The sequence below is a fragment of the Phaethon aethereus genome, assembly GCF_964289735.1.
Source record: "Phaethon aethereus genome assembly, chromosome: 11".
Classification (NCBI taxonomy): Eukaryota; Metazoa; Chordata; class Aves; order Phaethontiformes; family Phaethontidae; genus Phaethon; species Phaethon aethereus.
The window spans coordinates 13006619-13028315 of record NC_138587.1 but is presented as its reverse complement, the minus strand read 5'-3'; the positions used below and the strand labels follow the sequence as shown (position 1 = coordinate 13028315).

Genomic DNA, 21697 nt, shown 5'->3' with positions numbered 1-21697 from the left:
AGGAGAGTTTGATAGGATCCAATTAAATTCCAGCAGATAAAATAATGATGAATTGCAGTTGAGCCCTGGCGAGACGCGATGTACATTACTGCCGTCCCCGTAGTGCGGGGAAGGAGTTGAGGTCATCAACTACAGAAAAATAGGACACAGCTGCAGCCCAAGCGCTCCTCCAGAAATGCAGCCCAGGGGGATGGTGCATGTGCGAGGGAGGGGGGTTGCAAGGGAAGTTTGGATGTGTGGGTTTGCTCACGGAGGGCAGAGGAGCAGCCCCTCCGCTGCCTTCCTCAGGGAGCGGAGTCCCTCCCTTCCTTCATGTGCTGGCTTGTGCAGGTCGTGGCTGGAGTGGGATGGATGCGATGGGTGTGATGGCCATGGGGCCACCTTGCCTCGTCTGGACTGGGAAGGGCTAGTGCCTTTGGCTAGTTGGCACAGTGCTTGCAGGAGCTTCTCAAAGTGCTTCTCAGTGCCACCCACCCCCAGATTTGGAGTGCCGCCTTGCTGGCTGCGGCTCTGTCCCCTGGGAGCGTGGCTGAATCCCTCACCCCACGGGGAGCTGGGCGGCTCTCGGTGCCCATTGCTGGTAGCCGCTGGGTGAGCAGTGGGCTTGCTAGGACCAAATGTGAGACCTTCAGGGCATGTGGCACCCACAGTTCTCAGCACACTGGGCCCGTGGGCATCCCCCGTGTGGGTTTGGAGCGGGTGTGAGAACTGGAGCTGTCAAAAGCACATGAGGTCGTCAGCTATTACTTGGGAAGATGCCCGAGATAAGTTTTGGGTGAAGAGCCTTGATAAAGGCTTTGTGAGGAGTCCTCTTGCCTGAACCACATCCCTCCAGAAGGAGACCTTACTGGGAGTAGCCATATCCAGGTCGGTGGGGCTGGTGCATCCCCATCAGCCCTTCCACACTCAACTTGTAGGCTGTTCCAGAGAAGGGACAGAAAGGCTGGCTGGGTCGGGTAAGCAGCCAAGCAGCTCACATCTCTGCTTGCTGACTCACTCGATGACATCTTTTCTCCCGTCCCGTTCTGTGGGCCGTGCCGTGTGAGAACGCTTCTCTTCTGGGTGCCATTGCTTTGCTCTTGGGGCTCTGCCTGTTGTTTTTTGCTCCCAGAGCAAACGTCCCTTTCCCATAACTCGGCCTCGAGGCGCCTTTTTGGAGGGAAGGGTGGTCTGACAGCAGGGCTGCCTGGGTAAGGGCATCCGCCGGCTCACGCTGCCCTGGCCCCCTTTCCCGCAGTGCATCCCACATCACTGCCAGCCACGGCGATTGATTAACTGGGAAGTTAATAACAGTTAAGTGTTTAATGGGTGCTTAGCACTGCTAGCTAGCAGCAGGGAGGAGCCAGCGTGATGGGACCTGCTGGCTGCCCGTGGGCTCTTGTCTGGATCCCATGGGATGGAGAGGATGTAAGCACCCCCCTGCCTGATCTCCACCAGTTGTGGGGCCTTCAGGGCCAGAAAGTGGCTACTGCTTTGCTCAGCTGCCGTAGCCTGGATGCTGCTGCCACCTCCCCGGCTGGGGCTGTGCCCGCGGGTGGAGAGGGCACCTTCCTGCCCATGCTACGGCAAGAGCAACTGCAGGGAGGTCTTTTGAAAACATCCTTCAAAATAAGAGGTGCTTTGGAAATTAGAGAGGGATCTGACAGATCTTGGCATTCCAGGAGGCTGAGCCCTGAGCCCCTGCGGCCGCAGCTCCTGCCCACATGCTGCCGAGCCACTGCTCCAGCTCTGGCATCCTACAGGGACCAGCGATGGCATCCAAGCTGCGGGTCCGCTGCAGGGCAGGTGAGAGGCTGCTGATGGAAACGCAGATGCCGAGGACATGTTTTTCATTGATATCTGCGTTCCCTTGGTGATCCCACGCAGTGAACGCCAGCAGGGGTGAGAACTTCTGCTCCTGGCTGCTGATTCCCTCCGCACAGTCCTGTGCTCCTGGCCGCTCCGCGCCGTCCGCTCCACCTCCACGCCGCGGCAAATGCAGCATCCTCAGCATGGCGTCCTTTCCCAGAGGGACGCCGTCTCTTGTGCAATTGCACTGTTGCTGTCTCGAGGCTGGTGCATGAAGAGTTAATGCTCTCCCTCCCTCTCCCCCTATTCTTCTTCCTCTGACCCACCTCCCAGAAGAACTAATTTCCAAAAGCAGCCAGGGCAGAGAGATGCAAATAAGTGTTTTGGACAGCTGCAGGCTGGATGCCTTCCCGAGATGCCAGGGCCCCAAATGAGACATGTCAGAGTACAAATTGAAAATGCCAATTTCACTTACGCTGCCACGTGGCTCGTCACAGCTAAATTCTGCTCCAGCGCCGTCACCGCCCTCCCTAGCACGTGCTCCCTCCTGCTGCCAGGGGATGGTCTCTGCTCGCTGCTACGGGTCTGGTCAGCTCCTCATCATGGTCCTGCTGGGGATGTCCTTGGGTGGGTGTAGGATACGGGAACTCCCAGCCTGGTTCTGGCTCCATCTTCCCAGGCTGGGTGATGGGAATGTTGCTGAGAGGCTCTGGTTGTAGAAGGTGCGTGGTGGAGATGTGGCTGAAGGTCCTCTGAGCAAACACTGTGAGAGGTGCTTGTGTCTGAGGGGCTGAGAGGCTGCATAGTGGTGGGTGATCGGGCTCTTCCTGTAGAGGGGAGGTGGTGGTGGAGCTGTTGGGCGCTCAAGAAAGGGTTGAGTTTGCGGTTGGATGTTTTATGCCTTATAATTGCTGCATACGGTTGATTGGCAACAGCCTTCTTCCCCGGGAGGGCTGCGTTCTGGGGTCCTCCATCCTGCGTTTGGGTGGGGTGGCCCCTGGATGTAGGACCACTAGCCAAAAACTGTGGAGGTGTAACAGAGGACCAGGCTTGGTGTCTCGTTTGTACCTTGTATGGTTAAGGGAGGGGTGCGTTGCCGTAGCCATGTTTCACTTGAGCCGTGTGCCCCATTTTGGTGCCGTGTCTAATGCTGGACTGTGGCTGGTGATGCTGCCTGGTTGGGAGGGGCTCAGCACAGAAAGGACCAGCTTTGATGATGAGGCGAGAAGCACCCAAGCTTCCCACAGCCACCTGGGCATGCTGGCTTCCTTCATGTCCCTGCCTCCTGTAGAGGGACTCAAGCAGAGCAGACCCACCGGAGTGGTCACTGGCAGGGGACAAATGTGCTCTGTGGGGCAGCAGCTGGGACAGTGCTGGAGGAGATGCTGAGGCCACCTCCTCCAGGTGTGGCACTGGGGCTGCGAAGGGTGACGCTCGGGCTGGCTGGAGGAGGTGGCAGGGCTGCGGCCAGCCCGCGGCCAGCTGAGCCGCTGCCGGCGCGTCCCGCCGCTCCCTAACAAACTCCAGCAACCCATGAATCATTCATTTAATCTCTCCTGACACGCCTGTCATTTTCTCGGGCGAGGAGCAGGGAATCTCTTGCCGAAGGAGGTCATTAGCTGTCAGGGATGGTTCCGACTGCCTTCCTGCCTCTGTATCGATTAAACCTCTCCGCCTGCATGCAGGGGCTGTGCGGGGAATATTGATGGGGCTGCCGGGACTGGGGCTCGTGTGTCGAGGCAAGGGAGAGGGCTTTGGGTGGGGAGGAAGCACCGGCCAAGCTGGAAGGAGCAGCAGAGGTGGGTGTGTTTGGACAGCGGCGCATGCTGGGGCCTGAATTTGGGGTCCCCTGAAGCTGGGGATCCCCCAGTGTCACCTCCTTACACAGGAGCTCAGGGGATCAGGGTTGTGGTGCCAGTCCTGGAGGAGGGTACAGCCAACAGCCAAGCATGGTGTGGGGCTGGCAGCAGGGCAGCTGGGGATGCAGTGTGGAGGTGGTGTGTGGAGGGCAGGGATGGTCTCCCAAGATCTTTCCGAGGGCTGGCGTGGCACCAGCCTAGTGCCTGGCTCTGTCCCACCCATGGCCATGTGGCCGCAGCTTTATATCATTGTGTTATGGGTGATGGGGCTGGAGGGGACCGCGGGGACATGCTCCCACCGGGTGTTGGGAGGGCTGTGCCGAATCTGCTCCTGCCATGTGTCCTCCCTGAGCTTCACTTGTGATGAATGTGATCCCAAACGTGATCCCGAACATCCGACTGAGTGTCCCTGGAGTGGGGAGGACATGGGGGAGGGCTGGGGTGCCTGGTGGGGAGAGGTATGTGTGTGCCGCAGAGACACCATCTGCTTCCTCCTCTCTCAGCAGCAGCAGCTTCAGACCTTTGGGTTAATGGGATTTGGGTCTATTTAGAAACTCTCTATTTTGCTTATTTATCTTTTTTTGCCAGTCTAACCTACTGGTTTGCATGTGCTGTGTCTGATGCTTTGACCAGTGGGCAGCGAGTCCGAACCAGGCCCCCACCCCTCTCCTCTGGGTTGATGGGAGACATCCACGTAATGGGGTTATACGCCTCTCCGTGCCCCTCACCAGGGCGTTTTGCCTCACTGACTAACAGGCTCTGCCTCTTTCTGTCTCCTCCTGCAGTATTTCTACGAAGGGAATGACATCAGCGACCTGCCGGTCAACTTGTCCGTGGTCTGGAATGGGAACTTTGTCATCGACAACCCCCAGAACATCCAGGGTGAGTGAGGGATGAGACGGGGGTGGGAAAGCAGCCTGGTGCCCTCCCCGGGTTCCAGCCTCCCCATCCCCTGCCTGCCTGCAGTTTGCACCAGTGCCTTGGGGAGGGAGCGATGCTCCGGCTGTGTTGATCAGCCGCGTTTCTCAACAAGAGGCTTGCCAAGAAGCTTTGGGAGAGAGCCCAAAGGTCTGCCTTGGTGTTGAGTCTAGGGTGCATGGTGCCTCCTGCCCAGGGGGGTTTGTCCCCCCGGTGGCCAGTGGCACGCGTGGGTGCCCGGGGAGGGCCACGCTGACCCCTGCGCTCCTCCTGCCATTGCAGCCCACCTGTACAAGTGCTCGGCCCTGCGGGAGAGCTGCGGTCTGTGCCTCAAGGCCGACCCGCGCTTCGAGTGTGGCTGGTGCGTGTTGGAGAGGCGCTGCTCGCTGCGGCAGCACTGCCTGGCCTACGAGAGCAGCTGGATGCACGCCAGCAGCGGCAACAGCCGCTGCACCGACCCCAAGATCACCAAGGTACGTGGGGACGGGCGGACGGTGATGCCCTGTGCGGGGGGACCAGGATGGAAGATGGGGATGGGAGTGGAGATGCAGCAGGGGACTGAGATGGGAATAGGGCTCTCCAGTGGCATCTCACAGCAGCCAGATCTACTTGGTATTTAGGACTGAGCATCTCCTGTCACCGCTTTCATTTCCAAGGCTAAAATCCTCTCTCCACCACCCCCATTGCACTGGGCTTTCTGGCCCGTCTCCAGGATTCCCACCGCTCCTCCTGCGCACGGCCAGAGGATCCCGGGAAAGCCACAGCTCCGCTTTGCTCCTCCTCTTGTTGCCATGCACGCTGGTCGTTCATCATCCCCCTTCCCTGACAGCGTTTATGACCTTTGTTTAATAAGATTGCGTATACTAATGTTCACATGCCTGTTGGGCCAGGCTCCAAGTGCACGAGGAGGGACTGGTGGGTATTTCTGCTGGATACCTTCTGTTTACCCACGGCTGGCCGGGCCTCACCGGTGTTAATTATCGGAGTCTTAGCACAGGATCTGATCTGTTTGGGTTTCAGTGCCTTATCTGATGGAGGCTGGAAATGAGAGTCCTGCCTTCCCCAGCGCTGCCTGCCCCTGCCTGCCTCTCGCAGCGTACCGGCGCTGCGGCGTGCCGGGTGGCAGCTGCGAGGGGGGTGCCCCCTCCCCTGGGCACAGCCCTGCCTGCAGAGAGCCCTGCCTGCGAGAAGTACTGCCTGCTGAGTTGCCTGGTGGGCTGCTGGCCGGAGAAGGGATCCGTTCCTGGGGGAACAGGGTCAAGCCACAGAGCCTGCATCCCTTCAAGGATGCTGCTGCTGTGTGTGGGGCTGCAGGACTCCCCGTCCCTGATGGCTTCTCGTGATGTTTGGGCTGAACATCCCAAAGCCGGACGCCTGCGGATGGTGAGAGCAGAGGTCACAGTGGCTGGGCCACACCAGGGGTGGTCCAGGGTGGCCTCGCTGAAGGCTCTGCCCTGTCCTCTTGTGCTCGCGTGGCCAGGGCTGCAGGCATCCACACGTACACCACTCACAGCAGCTTCCCAGCAGCTCATGGTGTCCAGTCTCGGTAGCAGCCCTCCTGCCCTGAGTCATTGTAAAATTTTGCAGTAATTGCCGGTGCAGCAGAAGCGGGTCTGTTAGCCGGTGGGTTTGACCTCGGTGCCGCTCTGAGATAGTGCCTGGGAGGCGGTGATCAGCATGGCTGTGCGTAGCTGTTGGTGTCATGCTCCTCTGAGAGCCTGCCTGTTGCCTGCTGCTTCCCACAAGCCCTGACCTGTGCCTCGGGCTGTGGGCAGGCTTGGATGCGATCCGGAGGGCAGCCTGGTGCAGAGAGGGCAGCACGGGGTGTTTGGGGAAAAGAGTCTTCTCCAGCGGTTTCAGGAGGAGATGGAGCCTCCTTCCTACCCAGCCCACCGGGGTGCGGGTGTCTTCATGGGTAGTGGGGATGGGCTGGGAGATGACCACGATTCTTCACCCTTGGAGTGAAGAATCACTTGCCCATTGCTTGGTGGTGGGGACAGCCCCCCTCCAAACCTCTGTGGGCTCCTGCCTGGTGCTGGCTGTGACCCTCAGAGCGATATCTCTTCCCCTGGGAAGGGGGAACTCCTCGGCCTCGGCACCTCCTGGCCCTGCTGCAGCCACCAGAGCTGGGCGTGAGCCCACCACCTGCGCCCACCGGAGCCATTTGCTTGTTGATGTAAAAGGACCCTGTGAAACCAATTAGCAGGAAAGTGGCGGTGTTTGTCGGGGCTGGGGGTTTGGAGGTGGAAGGGGGAAAGGGGAGGCTGAAGCAGCCCCCACTCTCCTCGCCAGCTCCCTCCTCCCATGCGCCTTGTTTAGTCATGACCTCCCTGCGCTGGGCAGTCGACGATGTCATTTCATTCCCGGGCTTGTTTCTCCCTGAACGCGTGGCCCTTGTCAGCTTTGCCGCGGAGGAGGAGGAGGAATGTAATGTGCTCGAGCAGCTTTTAACACTCATTTAGAAACACCAAACAAACAGCCGCTTCTTGCCAGCCGCCCCAGTGGAGCTTGATTTAGCGGGAAGACCCAACCTGGTGCTGGCTGCAGCGGCCGTAAGGAGTCCTGATCCTGGACTCGGGCAGGGGCTGAGCTGGGTACAGTGGTTCCCTGCAGCCCCGGGGGGTTTTGTTGCTGTGTAAATTGTGAGTTGTGGCCACCTCATCGGGAGCTGGGGCTCTGGATGCCCTGGGTCCCAGCTCTGCTGCTGCCCTGGGACTCGTCCTGAGGGCGGCCTGCATGCAGGGGGGACCTGGTGCCCCTGTTCGAGCACGCTGAAGGTGATCAGCCCAGTGTGAATCTGGAGGACAGTGGTTAACCCTGGAGAGGCGATGGCTGCGGTGGGGCCCTGCAGAAACGGTCCCCAGCTCTGCATGTTTCCCACTCTCTGCTTGTCGGCCTTTCCTCGCTGCAGGGGTGGCATCCAGGACTAGCCCTGTGTGAGAAGGAGGAGGAAAAGGAGGAGGAGGAGGCTCCAACTGGCTCAGGCCCCAGGGTTGCAGCCGCCCAGATTTGCCAGGAATGCAGAGAGCTCACACGTGCTTGGTCACAGCATGAGCATGGCCATAGCTTGAGCCTGTCCAGGCACTGGGCTTAGTGCTGGCAGAGATGTCTCCTGGTGCTAGAGGAATCTCTGCCCGCATCACAGGGACGCGAGCAGAGGACAGCATCACCTGCAACAAAACGGTCCCTTTTCCTGGGTCAGGGGACACGTTCCTCCTGACGTTCCTCCTAACCCAGCCTTCGTTACTCCCTCCCTCGCCTGCTGCCCGCGGCTGCCTTTTCCCTGCTTTCTTGGTGTCACCAGTGAGCCAACCCCATCCCCAGTCCCAGCCGCGGCGCGCAGCCCTGCCGTTCGCCCCGCTTAGTGCTGCAGGTGGGTGCTGGGCGCTGGGGCTGGCCAGCACTGGTGTGGAGCTGCCTGTAATGGCCTGGCTGGAGGCAGCGGTGGGCCCGCGCCTCCGTTCATCCCTCATCCCGCCGCCGTCTGTCAGACCACACGGGTCCGCTTTATTTGGCGTCATTCTGGTAAATGAGGCGTGGCGCTGTACCCTCCCTTCCCAGCCAGCCTCGGCACAGGGTTTGCCGGTGAAGAAAAACCCCTTTCCCCCTTTCTGCCATGTGCGGGGACCTGGTGGAGATGCTTTCTCCTTTGAGGACCTCTCAGATGTGGGCACCTCATCCCTGGGTGCGTGGGATCTGGCCAAAGGCCAGGCAGATCCACATGCTTCCACACTGGCTCAGCTGGAGCCATGACTGACACTGCCCTCTCTCCTTCCCATCCATGTCCATGTCATTTGTAGGGTGGCTCTGTCTACAGTGGGATGTCCAAATCCCAACCCTCTGCTTGGCCACATCTGGCATCTCCTGGCTTGTTCTTGGGGGGTTTGTGGACACAGCTGTCATTTGGGGAGTCTTTCCCACTCTGTGGGCTCCTTGCAGATGTGCTGGCATTTATCATCACCCATCTGCTCCTCGCCACTCGTGGGGGAGTAACACGCCTCCCGTGGCTGCCCAGCCTGCAGCCTGCCTGAGCGAGGTGTCCGCACAGCTCCGCTCTCTTGGCTGATGGCTGTGCTCTTTCCTAGCTGTCACCCGAGACCGGCCCCAGGCAAGGAGGCACCCGTCTGACCATCACCGGCGAGAACCTGGGCCTGAAGTTTGAAGATGTTCGCTGGGGTGTTCGAGTCGGCAAAGTGATGTGCATCCCCATTGAGAGCGAGTACATCAGCGCTGAGCAGTAAGTGCCTGGCGAGGGGTGGGCGTGCTCCGGGTCACCTCGGTAGGTGGGCAACAGGGGTGCTGGTCTCAAACGCTGCCTGTGGCTGCTGAAGACATGGAGCTGACTAGGCTGAACTGTGAGAAAAGTACCTGCTGGTTGTGGTTGCTCTGGAAGGAGCCCAGAAGCTTTCGGGAAGCTCCCCCAGGGCTGGCAGTGCCAACAGCCACTGCCTTGGTTTCTCATGGACTGGCTGGCACCTGGGACCTTTGCTTGGTGTTAGATCTGTCCCTTCCTGAAGCCAGTCCATCCCCACCATAGCACAGGGAGAGCCTCGGTGCCGGGGCACTGAGGGCTCCTTCCCTTCATCACTTAGGATTGTGTGTGAAATTGGAGATGCCAGCCCAAGCAAGGTCCATGAGGCACGGGTGGAAGTGTGCATCCGTGACTGCTCGCCCGGCTACCGGACCACGTCCCCCAAGAGCTTCACCTTTGTGGTAAGCCCTGTGCTGGGGAACAGGTCTGGCACTGCGGGACGGAGGTGATGCTGGGCGGTTTTGGGTGGTTTTCCCAGCCAGTTGGAAAATTGGCCTTCATTTCCCTGGGGGACAGGTGGGGATGCTCTGGGCAGGTGCTGGGTCACGCTGGTTGAATTTCTGCAAAGCTGCTACTGCTCTGCCTCCCCACGGTCCTGCTGGCACTGCCAGCCCTCACCACTGTGCCCTGCCACTGTCCCACGGGTCGCTCTCCTCTGCGGCCCCGTCACCTGCTCGGGGCTGCTTGGGGACACACGTTTCAGTCCCCAGCCCCTCCGACAGCAGGGATGCTCTTTTCCTTTGACAGACGCCCACTTTCTCCCGCGTGGTCCCAGCCCGGGGCCCTCTCTCTGGTGGCACCTGGATTGCCATCGAAGGCAGCCACCTCAACGCTGGCAGCAATGTCTCTGTGACTATCGGGGGACGGCCCTGCGCTTTTTCATGGTGAGGGGCATGGAGGGTGGTAGAGGGCAGGTGACGGGCACCTCCAGAGGCAGTGGGACCCCCAGATGGAGGCAGCGGCTGGGAGCCCATCCTGGGGAGCAGGAGGGACCCGGGAGCCAAACCCTGCGGGCGGGCGGAGGTGTCTCCCCCTGAAACCTCTGTGTGTCAGACGCTGCAGGAAGAGCCCAAAGAACGGGGATTTTTCTCTAAAAGCAGAAAGCCCTGAGGCATGAAGTGGATAATTTTTAGATTAGGGATGATAATGGAGCGGCTCTTTAAATATTTTCCTGCAGTAATTACTGGTTATCAGCCCTAATCGCTGCTGTTTGCAGCAGCCGCGTGATGGGAACGCTCAGGAGCTGCTCAGCCTTTCCCGGCTGCCTTTTGTTTCATTTCTTGGGGTGGTTTTTTTTTTTTTCCCTCTCCTTTCTCTCTTCCCCACCCCCGGCAGTTTCAGAAGGGGAGAGGGGCTGGGGCTGGGGCAGGGGCTCACGGGCAGCACCAGCCACCCTCACCTCCCTCCTGCCCAGGCTCTGATGGATTGTGTATTTCTGCCCCAGGAGAAGCGCCCGCGAGATCCGGTGCAGGACTCCCCCCGGGCACACCCCCGGCGGCTCCCCCATCCTCATCAACATCAACCGAGCAGAACTGAGCAACCCAGAGGTGAAGTACAACTACACAGAGGACCCCACCATCCAGAAGATCGATCCAGAGTGGAGCATCAACAGGTGAATTGTGGGGTGCCCGCAGGGAGCTTGAAGGACATGTGGGGGGCTGTTTTCCACATGGATCCCCTCCTCCTGGTGGGTACATCTCGGTGCTGCTGCGATAGCTGCCGGGCTGTGCTCCAGAGACGTGGCGAGAGGAGCGTGAGCAATGGCTTGGCACCGGGGCCCTACTAACTCCTGGCCTGCAGTGCTCAGCCTGGCAGGGGGCAAGAGCAGAGAGCGCTTTGGATCTGCTTAATTTCAGCTTGACATTTGGCGGTGGCAAATAAAATTAAAATATTTCCCATTGGGGTTTTTTTTTAAATGTTTACATATTTTTCTAAAAGGTTTGAATTGGCTGGAGAGGAGGCAAAGGAATCCATTAAGCGCTAGCGCCAAGGGAAACCTTCCCCAGGGTGTTGATGAGGAGCGAGCTCCCCAGGGGCATGGTCCAGCTCTCCAGGACCACGGGGCTTTTAACAACAAGACATAGAGAAAACCCAGCAGGGCTCAGCACACCCTGCCACCTGCTGCCTTGCGTGGTAGAGAAGGTGGTGGCAGAGAGGACCTCCTCCTCCTCAGGATGCTTTCCCATTGTGGACCCCTGGTCTCCTTTAGCTTGGGAACTGCCTTCAGACCCCAAACCCAGACACAGGGTGGGATGTTAGTGTTAATTAGGCAGGTTTTATATCTCTAGTTGGCCCTTGGGTCAGCTGAGATGATTTGGTGGTGGTGAATGCCAGATCCTGCTGGCCGTGGTAACACCTGGGTGGGATAAGAGGTCCTGGGGCATTGCAGTGCACCCAGGCTGGGGCAGATGGGCATCTGGCTGGTGAGGATGGGTGCTTTCCTCCCAGAAGTGGGGACCCAGTGCCAAGCTGCCTCTTCTAACCCATTGCCTCCATGTCTCTAGTGGTGGGACGCTGCTGACTGTGACTGGCACCAACCTGGCCACCATCAAAGAGCCCAGGATCCGGGCCAAGTACTGCAGCTCTGAAAGGGAGAACGTAAGTGGTGCTGGCTGGGGCTGGGGGCAGAGCACAAGAAGGAGGGATGCTGTCCCTCTGCAACACAGGGCGGAAAGTGCATCCCTTGCCCATCAAGTGTGATGGCCTGGAGGGTCCGTGGTCCAGGGGCTGCCACCCAAAGAGAGGCACTGATCTCCCTGCAGGGCCTCCAGCCAGGTGCTTCCAGAAGAGGGTTGAGATCTGAGTGTGCACAACTATGGGAGGTTTGTGGGGTGTCTGCGGGATAGTGACACAAAGAGTCAGTCCCCAGCGAGCTCCCACCTGCCACCCCTTGCACATCCATTGCAGACAGGAGTCTCTCTCTGCCCCGGGGTGGAATGTGATTCCTGTTGATATAATGGCACAGGACAGGAGATCCTAAGTCTAAACACCGTGTCCAGAGCCGTTGCTTGCAGGAGATCCTTGTGGCATCAGATCCTGACCTCCCTCTCAGGAGCTGGGTCTGACCTCAGTCCATGCCTCCTGCAGAACTGCACCGTCTACAACGACACGACCATGGTGTGCTACGCGCCCTCCATCGACAACCCCGTGCGGAGCCCTCCAGAGGTTGGCGACCGCCCAGATGAGATCGGCTTCATCATGGATAACGTCCAGGCCCTGCTCATTGTCAACACCACCAACTTCGTTTACTACCCAGACCCTGTCTTTGAACCGCTCAGCCCCACGGGGATGCTGGAGCTGAAGCCGAGCTCTCCTCTCATCCTCAAGGTGAGGCGGTGCGCGCCTGGGGGCAGAGGGGTAACAACTCCGTGGAGGTGGCTTTTTGTCTCTCCTGGGGCGAAGTCCTGCACCATGGGAGCACAAATTCCCTTTATGTTGAGTTTTTTAAGCATTCCTTGTTGCATGAGAACTGACAATCTTGTTCCCTGTTCCCTCAAAGGGCAGGAACCTGCTCCCACCAGCTGCTGGTAACTCCCGCCTGAACTACACAGTGCTGATCGGAGACACTCCCTGCACCCTGACCGTCTCCGAGACCCAGCTCCTCTGCGAGTCCCCCAACCTCACTGGCCAGCACAAAGTGACGGTAAATGCCAACACTGGTGCCTTTGCTTCTCGTGTCCCATGTGTCACAGAGGTTCAGTCTTGATCCTGGCACCGGCCCTGCTGTGTGCTCATACTTGGATGAGGACCAGACAGTCAGTGCGTGTGCGGGAGCATCCTCAGGCACCTTCTTCCTACACCCCAGGCATTGCTCTCCCTGATTACATGTTTGGTAGGACCAAACACTTCGTACCCTTCCCAGGACACTCAGCCGGGCGTTCCTGCACCCTGGGTGGTCCTGCCAACAACCTCCCTTCCCTTCTGGGTGCCAAGGCGCAGCCTGTGCCAGGGCCGGGGGGGTTCCCACCGCTTCCCCCCGGTGCCGGCTCATGCCATAAGGAAGGAGCCTTTGTTCGTGGGGTTGTAGCGCAGCGGTGCTCACGCTCCGGGACCCCGCCGGGTTTAAAGGGACTTGGCATGGTCCACCCCAGGCTCCCCACCTGTGGGGGAACTCGCTTCACATCCCATCTGTTACTGTAATGTTGTCTGAATGAGACATCAAACTCTCTGCCCGCTCTGGCAGTGTGTGTCCTGCATCCCATTAAAGCATGCCATGGTGCTCCGGACCAGCTCCTGCCATCCCTGCGCTGTTCCACATCCTTCTTTCCCTGGGCTGAGAGTCATGCCCCCATTCCCAGCAGCGGGCATGGTGGCGGGGCTGCCCTGGGCACATGGCCCCTGATGCCACATCCTCTTTTTTCCCCCACCGTGGTGCAGATCAAGGCTGGAGGGTTCGAGTTCTCCCCGGGGACACTGCAGATCTACTCCGACAGCCTGCTCACCCTGCCCGCCATCATCGGGATCGGCGGCGGGGGTGGTCTGCTCCTCCTCATCATCATCATTGTCCTCATTGCCTACAAGCGCAAGTCCCGGGACGCTGACCGGACCTTGAAACGCCTCCAGCTGCAGATGGACAACCTGGAGTCCCGGGTAGCCCTGGAGTGCAAAGAGGGTGCGGGATCCTTGTGCCACTAATGTGGGGGTCTTGGAGGGTCTCGTACCATCCTGAGGCTCTGTGTACTCCTAGCCTTTCCCACTGCCTTCCAGAGAGGAGACGGGAATGGGAAAAACTGCTTTGCCGGAGGAAGCAAACTTATTTTGGGTGGGATCTGGGGATTTTTCCAGTTAAGGAATTCCCCTCTGTTTCTCCAAATGGGAGAAAAGAGAGCAAGGAGGGTAGTGAGGGCTGTTTGTGAGCAGGCAGTCGGTCTCTCGTTATGTGACAGACGAATGCTGTGAAATTGGACAGAATTCCTTGGATAATCCTGCTGATAAAACCTAATTGCCCATTATCCCCCTGAACTGGCTCCCGAGGACCCAACCCTGCCAGAGACAGCCAGCCCGGGTGCTGCGGATGGAACAGGCACCGAAAACAAGATAATAAAAAGGAGGAAGAAAGAAAAACCCTCTGCTCCCCCAAATCCCCATCCCTACAGACGCCTGCGGATGGCACTGGTGACAGGGAGAGGGGAGGGAGCTGGTGGAGGGGATGGTGTCTTGTCTTCCACAGCTGGCAGATAAAAGGATCTGCTTTTAATTAAAAGGCACAATCTCTTCCCTGCCTTTTCTCTTTTCTAGTCCCACTAGTTACAGATAAGATAGCACGCCTTTCAAGCTGACGGTTTGTTTTTTCTCATCAGGCTGACGAGCCTGCAGTCCTCTGCCTGGCTTTCAGCTCCCTTTAAAGTGCTGTTAATTTGATTTTTCTGAGGGTTCCCCCCCCCCCCCAAACCCCTTTCCCTGGTGCATCTCCGGGACTCCTCTCCTGTCAGCTTTTCCCTGTAGGTGCAATTAAAGGTTCAGGACCCCTCTGCATCACGTTCCCCTGGGAGTTGCGTCTGCCTCTGCTCAGATCAAGAGGTGCTGGGGTGGGGGTGTTCAAGCTCTTCTCTCGAGTAGTATTTAGGTCAAAAAGAAATGAGGACATTCTTGTGGTTTAGGCTAATGTTTTCTCCCAGAAGCTCTGTCTTTGTTCAAGACTTGCTGTTCCCTGCTGCCCCCAGCATCCCTGAGAGACTGTGAGTGCTCAGCAGGGGGGATTTGAGCCTCCTGGGACCCGGCGGTCCTGTTCTCAAATCTGCCACTTGATTTATTCTGGGGAAGTCATCACCACCCTCCACAGCTCAGTTTTTCCATCGCTGGGATGGGGACAGCAATCACAGCCTGCTGCGGAGGGAGATGCGGAGCCAGTTCACACCTGGGCGGTCCCACCCATGGGGTGCTGGGGGAGGGGGGGGTGGGAGCTGGGTGCCGATTGCTGCTGGGTGCTGGGACTCCGGGATGTGTTTCTTAATTCTGCTTTTCCCACCCCAGCCTTTGCTGAGCTGCAGACTGACATTAACGAGCTGACCAACGACCTGGACGGGGCTGGCATCCCCTTTCTGGATTACCGCACCTACGCCATGCGAGTTCTCTTCCCAGGGATAGAGGACCACCCTGTGCTGAAGGAGATGGAGGTATGGTACCATTTGTCTGTCTGTCTGTGTCTGTAGTGTTTCGCTCCCCTGCACGAGTCCCCGTGCCCCAGCTGTAGAGCTGGAGAGATGCTTTGGTCGGACGCTGGCCCAGCCTGGTGCAGCAAAGAGCATCTCGCTGCGTGGCAGCCCATGCGAACATAGACCGGCCGCCGAATGGTTACTGCACTCTCTGACATTAATATCAATATTTATATTAATAGCATTGCTGCTGTCATTTTCTACAGCACTTGCTTTATTCAATTGGGTTTGTTTGATGCCTGACCGGCCGCTCGTTTCTAGCAGGCTTGTCCAACATCGCCTGCTTGCTTGGCTCTGTTTCCCCATGCAGAACCCATCCTTGGCATCCTTCCCCTTCTCCCCAAACCAGCTCCCTCTCCTCTCCCGGCCTCCCCATGTCTGTTTAATTTAGTGCGTGCAATTGCACAGCAATTGGCTTCTCATTTGCTGGGCTTGCTGAGACCGCTCTTGATTACAGAAAGGAGGGGGGTGACCTTAGCTTCCCCTTGCTGCTGACCCGGCACAGTAATTAATGTCAACGTGGGCTTCACAATGTATTTAGGAGAAGTAATCGGCCCTGGTGCAAGATGCACGGTCACTAATTACAACGCAACAAGCTCTTACCAACTGCAAGTGCACGTGCTGGTGTTGTGCGCCAGCACGGCTGCAGCGCGGGGCCCGCTGCCCGCCTTCTTTCCCTGGTCCCTAATCCCAGCTCCGGAGTGCAGCGGGGACCCTGTTTCCATGGATTTCCCCTTTGCAGCTCGGGTTTCCGGATGCTCAGAGCCGCAGCAGGCGTGAGCGTAGCCCTCCCTGGGGCACAGCCCTTCCTGTCTGTGCGAACGCCTGGCTCTCTGCTCACCTCTGCTCCTGCTCTTATGGGTTTTCCCAAAGGAGAGAGGGGTGGAAAGGGTATCAAAAAGGGTATCAGAGGAGCAATTTTGCATTGGCCATAGGAGTCTGGGTGTGAATTCATTCCCTTCTAGCTCCTAACTCAAAACATCCCACTTGAGAGAGCACTCAGCCTGGCCTGAGAAACAAGGGGTTAAAGTTGCAAAGGAGAAAAAAAAAAAAAAACCCCAAACCCCAAAAGAGATTAAATAAAGCAACTACAGTTGTGTAAGCTTCATATAATTTAATAAGGTTTGCTTTTATTTGTCTCTTTACTCAGAGTGTAACATTAGCTATTGCAAGTGACGGGAGGGAAACGGCACTTGCTCACGCACACGCTAATCCATAGCGAGCATCAGGCTGTCGGCACCCGCTCCCTTTCTCTTTAGGTTTTGGGAGGGAGGTTTGTCGCTTTGTGCAGATTTAAGCCTGATTAAATATTTAATTCCTTATTGTTCATTTATTTCTGCTAATGATCAGCAAGTTAAACATGGGGGCCCAGGGAGGTGTGGGGGGCTCAGGCATTGCCATGCTGTGTGTGATGGGGGATTCATGTCCTCCCCTGCTCCCTGCCGAGGCTCCCAGTGGGATGGTCACTGTCAGATGGGACCCGTTTCCCATCTTATCAAGATCCTGCTACTTTGCTGAAGGAAGAAAGCCTCTTGTCCCATGGTCTGCTTTGCCTGGTCTTGGCTTCAAAAGCACCAGCAACACGCAGGGGTGGGGATGCAGCATGCCTCCTTCTGCCCCAGTTTTACTGGTGGGTCTGGTAGGTCTCCAGCACAGCCGCTGCGCCCCAGCCGGCTCTGGGGTCTTCCCATGCTGGGGGAGCAACCAGCATCTCTGCGTCCCCATAGGGAGCAGCCGGTGCTGCTGAACCTCAGGCATCTGCCTGAGTTACCAGCATCGTTGCAATGAGGTCCCTGCGTTGTCCCGAGGGAGGGACTCTGGGAAAACATCATTTAAAGCATTTCTGTTCCTAGCGGGACATTGTCCTCTGACCTGTGTTCAGGGAAATTGAGCCACGTGCTTGCTTGTGTGGTGCTCACGAGGGGAACCCTGAGGATGGGGGCAGAGAGGGTTTGTCACTCCCCCATCACCCTTCTGGCATGCTCTGGGTGATGAGGGTGACAGTGGCACCTGGGGGCTTGGATCGCAGAGGTGATCAGGACTGGGTGGGAAACAGGGTGTTTAGCTGGTGGGAAGGAGCATTTTGGAGAGGGTAGTCACGAGCATGAGGAATTTTGGTGAACCAAACAGCACCGATCCAAAGTTGTGATTGAAGTGAAATGATTTGATGTGTCAAAACCCTGTTCTTCATTTTGAGTTGGTGTTTTGAAATGAAAAGTGTTGTTTTGTCTCCAAATATCGACGTGAAATGAAATTTTTCACTTATTCTCCCAATCAGGAAGACAAGGGGGGAAAAAAAAATCATTAAAATTGATGTTTTACCACAGCAAGGCTTTTATTCAGAGGAAACCATCTTTTCTAATGCGAAAACGTGTTGTAGAAATGCTCATTTCTGATAAGAAATGTGGTCCGGGCTGACCAGAGCTGGGCTGACGACAGTGGCACGGGGATGAAAGCATCCCAGCCCAGTCCCTGCTGGGTCCTACACAGCCAAGCGTGGCCAGAAATACGCCTTCAGATGTCTCAAGAGGAAAGGGAATATTTCAGGCTGTGTCTGGAGTGGGGCAGACACAAGTTCCTGCTATTTGTTTCCCTGTCTGAAATCCAGCCCCCCAAAACCAAGCAGGTTTACTGCCAGCGGAGCTTGGGGTTGTGGCTTTATTTGCTTTCTGTGCAGTGCCCGAAGCATGTGTTGCAGCGTCTTGGGTGGGAATTGAGCTGCTTGTTAGCTGAAATTGAAAATTATAATTTGTGTGTGTGTGTTTGGGAGAGAAAGAGAGTTTGTTTATGAGAGGGAAGTGTGTGTATGTGCTTGCACATGTATGAGAGAGAGTCTTTGTATGGAAGAGGAGGGGAGAGAGAGTGTGTGTGTGTACACGCACACATGGATGCCCTGAGACTCTCTTAACCCAATGCTGAGATACTACAAACCAGATAATACTTCTGGAGGGGACAGAGACTGATCACCGAAGAGGAAGCTCGGTAGTATGGAGAGAGCAAATCCAGCTGCTTTTTGACCCTTTTTCATCCTTTCCTCTTGGGGCATAAGGGCGAATCCAGGGTCTTGTGCAGCCCAGCCACCTTCTTGTCACCCTCCCCTCATGCCCATCTCCCAGCTTTGCTCTATCCTCGCAGGTCCAGGCGAATGTGGAGAAGTCCTTGACCCTCTTTGGGCAGCTTCTGAACAAGAAGCACTTCTTGCTGACCTTCATCCGCACTCTGGAGGCTCAGCGGAGCTTCTCCATGCGGGACCGTGGCAACGTGGCCTCTCTCATCATGACGGCACTGCAGGGCGAGATGGAGTACGCCACGGGTGTGCTCAAGCAGCTCCTTTCCGATCTCATTGAGAAGAACCTGGAGAGTAAGAACCACCCCAAGCTGCTCTTGCGGAGGTGAGTGTCCCTCTGAGAGGTCAGAGCTGTGAGACAGTGCCCAGTCTTTTCTGAGCATGTGTGTTTTAGGGGATACCATCAGTGATGGCTTTGATGTTGGCTTTGGCAATGTCTGCACTGGGTCTGTGGTGAAGCGTTTCCTTGACTGTCTGTATGAGAGAGGGTTGTGGGACCACCTGAACCCAGCCAGCTCAGGAGCTGCCCATGAGAAGTCCTCGCTCTGGTTTGGCCCCTGCAGGTTCACATTGTCTGGGAAGGAGGGAGCGAGATGCTCGGCAGCTGCCGGCTGCGTAGGCTGTTGCAAGGAGGATGCACACTGGCGTCAGGCGGTGTCGCGTGTCGCTGCAGTGATGCTCCCACCTGTCTTCCCTGGCTTGCCCACCTTGCCGGGCACGTGGGGGTTTTCCTGGAAAGCCAAGCAGATCTTCACGAGCTGGGAGTCTCACTGGGGCCAGGGGCGAGCGTGAGCAGGAGGCAGCCTGCCAAGCCCTGCCACGAGTCTGCCTGGCCCATCAATATTTAACGATAGCTCTGAGCTCTCCTTCATCATGGGCTGATGAATATTGAAAGATACACCAAGTGACGAGCAAAAACAATTAATAAGCTCCACCAGCCCAGCTTGAGGCCCTCCGTGATGTCCTCTGCCTTCACACGCCGTGCTGTACCGTGCCTCCCCGTCTCCACCTCCACCAGCCTGGTGCCACCAGCCCCCGGCAGAGATGCAGGGACGGCTGAGGGCCATGGGGCTGGCATGTCACCAGAAAGGCTTTAAAAAAACAGCATCTTTCAGACATCAACCAATGTTTGTGGCACAGCCAGACCAGACAAAGCCTGTGGGGCTTTGTGTGCCTGGCCCTGGGGAGGTGCCTGGAGCAGACACATAGAATCATGAAGGCTGGAGAAGACTTCTAAGATCATCAAGTCCCGGTTACATCCCTGCTGCCTTCCCTCAGCTGGTCTCTTTAGGCATATTGCTTTCTTGCTCTCTCCGCTTCATTTATCACTTTACAAGGGCGCTCTTAATTTCTCAAAGCACCTCATTAGCAATGTGCCAGAGAGGGGGTGCAGTGCAGACCCGTGGCTGGCCGGAAGAGGGGTGGGTTGTGGAGGTTCCAACCCTTGTTTCTCCATCCCTGTTCCCCAAAGCACATCCTTGGGCTCTTCCCTTCTCACTGTCCCTCCGTGACACCAGGCTTCACTGAAACATTTAAACTGGATTTCTAGCTCCTGGGTCTCTTGGAGCATCAGGAAGCCGCTTCCATTGGAGCAGAACTCCAGAATGAAGCAAATCAATAAAATATAAATAAAAGGCAGTGTGGGGAGGCCAGCAGCTGCAGTGGCCAAGCCATGGGAGTGGCACGGGGGCAGAGCCCAGCCCGCGCTGGCACGGCGAGAGCCAGCAGCCCAAGGACTGTTGGTCCCCAGCTGCGGAGTTTGCGGGTCCATCGCAGGTGGAGCTGTGGAAGCCTTAGGACAGGGACGAGGTCCCCTGGCTGGTACTTTGCTTGTGCCTCCCTGAATGATATTTAAGGAGACTTTGTTCTTCTTGCAGCTGTGGCACGGAGCGAGCGGTGCTGAGGGTTGTGCTTCTCCATCCTCTTGATTAGCCCCGCTGCTGGGCGCGAGAGTGTGCTTACGGCCCAGGGCAACTGGATTAACATTGATCTAACTGGGAAAAGCTGTTATTTATTTATTTAGTTATTGGATAATCCCCCCATTGTTGTGGCATCTGGCTCTATCGCAGATAAAGACAAACATCTGCCAGAGCCTGGGTGATGGCACTTCAGATCGGTGTTACAGGCTTGTCTGTGGCGGACCTCGTCTGAGGGTAGGGAGGGTATATCTGCTGAATAGCTTCAGACCACCCTCTCCTTGGCTTTCTCCCCACATCCCTTTCCTTATCTCTTTTTTCGTCCCCTTGACAGATTAATCTTTCTCGGCAGAACGCAGGAAGGCTTCCCTCCTTTGGAAGCTCAGGTATTACTATCCCCTAATGGTTTAAGGAGACCTGTGCTGTTCCAGGGAGGGCAAAAAGGGCTAAGCCCCATTAGCACAAGAGAAAGCCTCGTATGGGACCATACGACCCTGAGTCAGCTTGAATAAACTCTGGGAAAGTGGATTTCTTACCCCAGCCATCTGGCCATCCAGCACTGCTCCTGGCCCATCTGCTGGGCATGGCATTGCTGTTGGGCAGTGCATGGTGTCGGGCAGTGGGACTCCTCCTGGTGGTTCTGATGTTCAGGGTCCTTCTGGGTTTTGTCTCTTGAGTCAACCTGTTTGTGTCTCTCCCCCTGGTGCAACAGGAATGCAGCCACGTTCGTGAGTTATTAGTATTGCTTGTGCTTTCAGGAGCATCTGCATTTGCAAGTGGCTGATCTGATGATTAATGGGTGGATAAGCTGAAGAAGCATACTGGAGAGTTTCAGGAGGCTGGCTGGCATTTTTGCTTTAAAGGGAGTAAAAACCATTTTAAAAACAACGTGTCACCCTCAGCTCCCCCCATGCCCAGCTGTCCCCCTCCTCTGCTGGTGCGGCATGTCCCAGCTGCAGTACCACCACCCCAGGGTCTCCATGTCCTGTTTGGGCCCACCACATCTCACACTCATCCTGGCTGACTCTGCTCTCCCTCTCGCACACGCTGTGCGGTGACGGCGTGACAGTCCCAGGCAGACAGGCAATTCCCCCAGACCTGCCCTCCCATGCTACTTTGGAGCGTGATGCTGTCTGGATTTGAACCATGGTTTAGGGAACAAGGGGCAATATATAGGTTTTCTCAAGACAGTTTTGGCTGCTTCCTTCAACTGCATCTCCAAAAACTGAGAGGCATGGCTCCATTTTTAAGCTCCTTTTGGAGCAGGTGATTGCAGCATCGTTCATTGTAAACTGCTACAGCACCACATCACTCCAAGGAGACACACAGAGACCTGGGATTTTCACCATGCAGGAAGGGGAGAGGCTTTAAGGGTTAAATCCCAAGCCTGGCACAGTTTCTGCACAGTGCTACAAAGGTATGTGGAGAGCAGCCTGAGCTTCCAGCCCCTGCTCTTATTCCTCCCTCCTTTAATCCCCTTGTTTTCGGCTGAATTAGTACCAGAGAAGAGTTTGATCAAAAGTCTCCAGAGCTAAATCCAGTGGTGGCTTTAAGCAAGGCATGTGCCAGTGGACCGGTGCCCTCTCTGCACTGCAGGGCTCTGCATCCCTGCCTGAGAGCCACCCAGATGCAGGCCCAAAGGCAGGGGCACGGAGGGAAGCCAGGGTGCCCTCCTAAAGCTT

General features: G+C 56.9%; 1 protein-coding gene across 1 annotated transcript in view; it reads left to right on the top strand.

Annotated features, from left to right (window-relative positions):
• The window catches only part of PLXNA1 (plexin A1), a gene marked incomplete at its 5' end in the record, with an annotated part of 108997 nt that overhangs the window by 63520 nt on the left and 23780 nt on the right, over positions 1-21697 (top strand). Inside the window, 12 exons of the mRNA XM_082004483.1 lie at positions 4433-4529; positions 4848-5038; positions 8651-8802; positions 9158-9278; positions 9625-9761; positions 10322-10489; positions 11382-11475; positions 11965-12204; positions 12377-12520; positions 13255-13489; positions 14851-14993; positions 18168-18424. Coding sequence (XP_081860609.1) covers positions 4433-4529; positions 4848-5038; positions 8651-8802; positions 9158-9278; positions 9625-9761; positions 10322-10489; positions 11382-11475; positions 11965-12204; positions 12377-12520; positions 13255-13489; positions 14851-14993; positions 18168-18424 — 1979 coding nt within the window. The remainder of the gene's footprint in view (positions 1-4432; positions 4530-4847; positions 5039-8650; positions 8803-9157; positions 9279-9624; positions 9762-10321; positions 10490-11381; positions 11476-11964; positions 12205-12376; positions 12521-13254; positions 13490-14850; positions 14994-18167; positions 18425-21697) is intronic.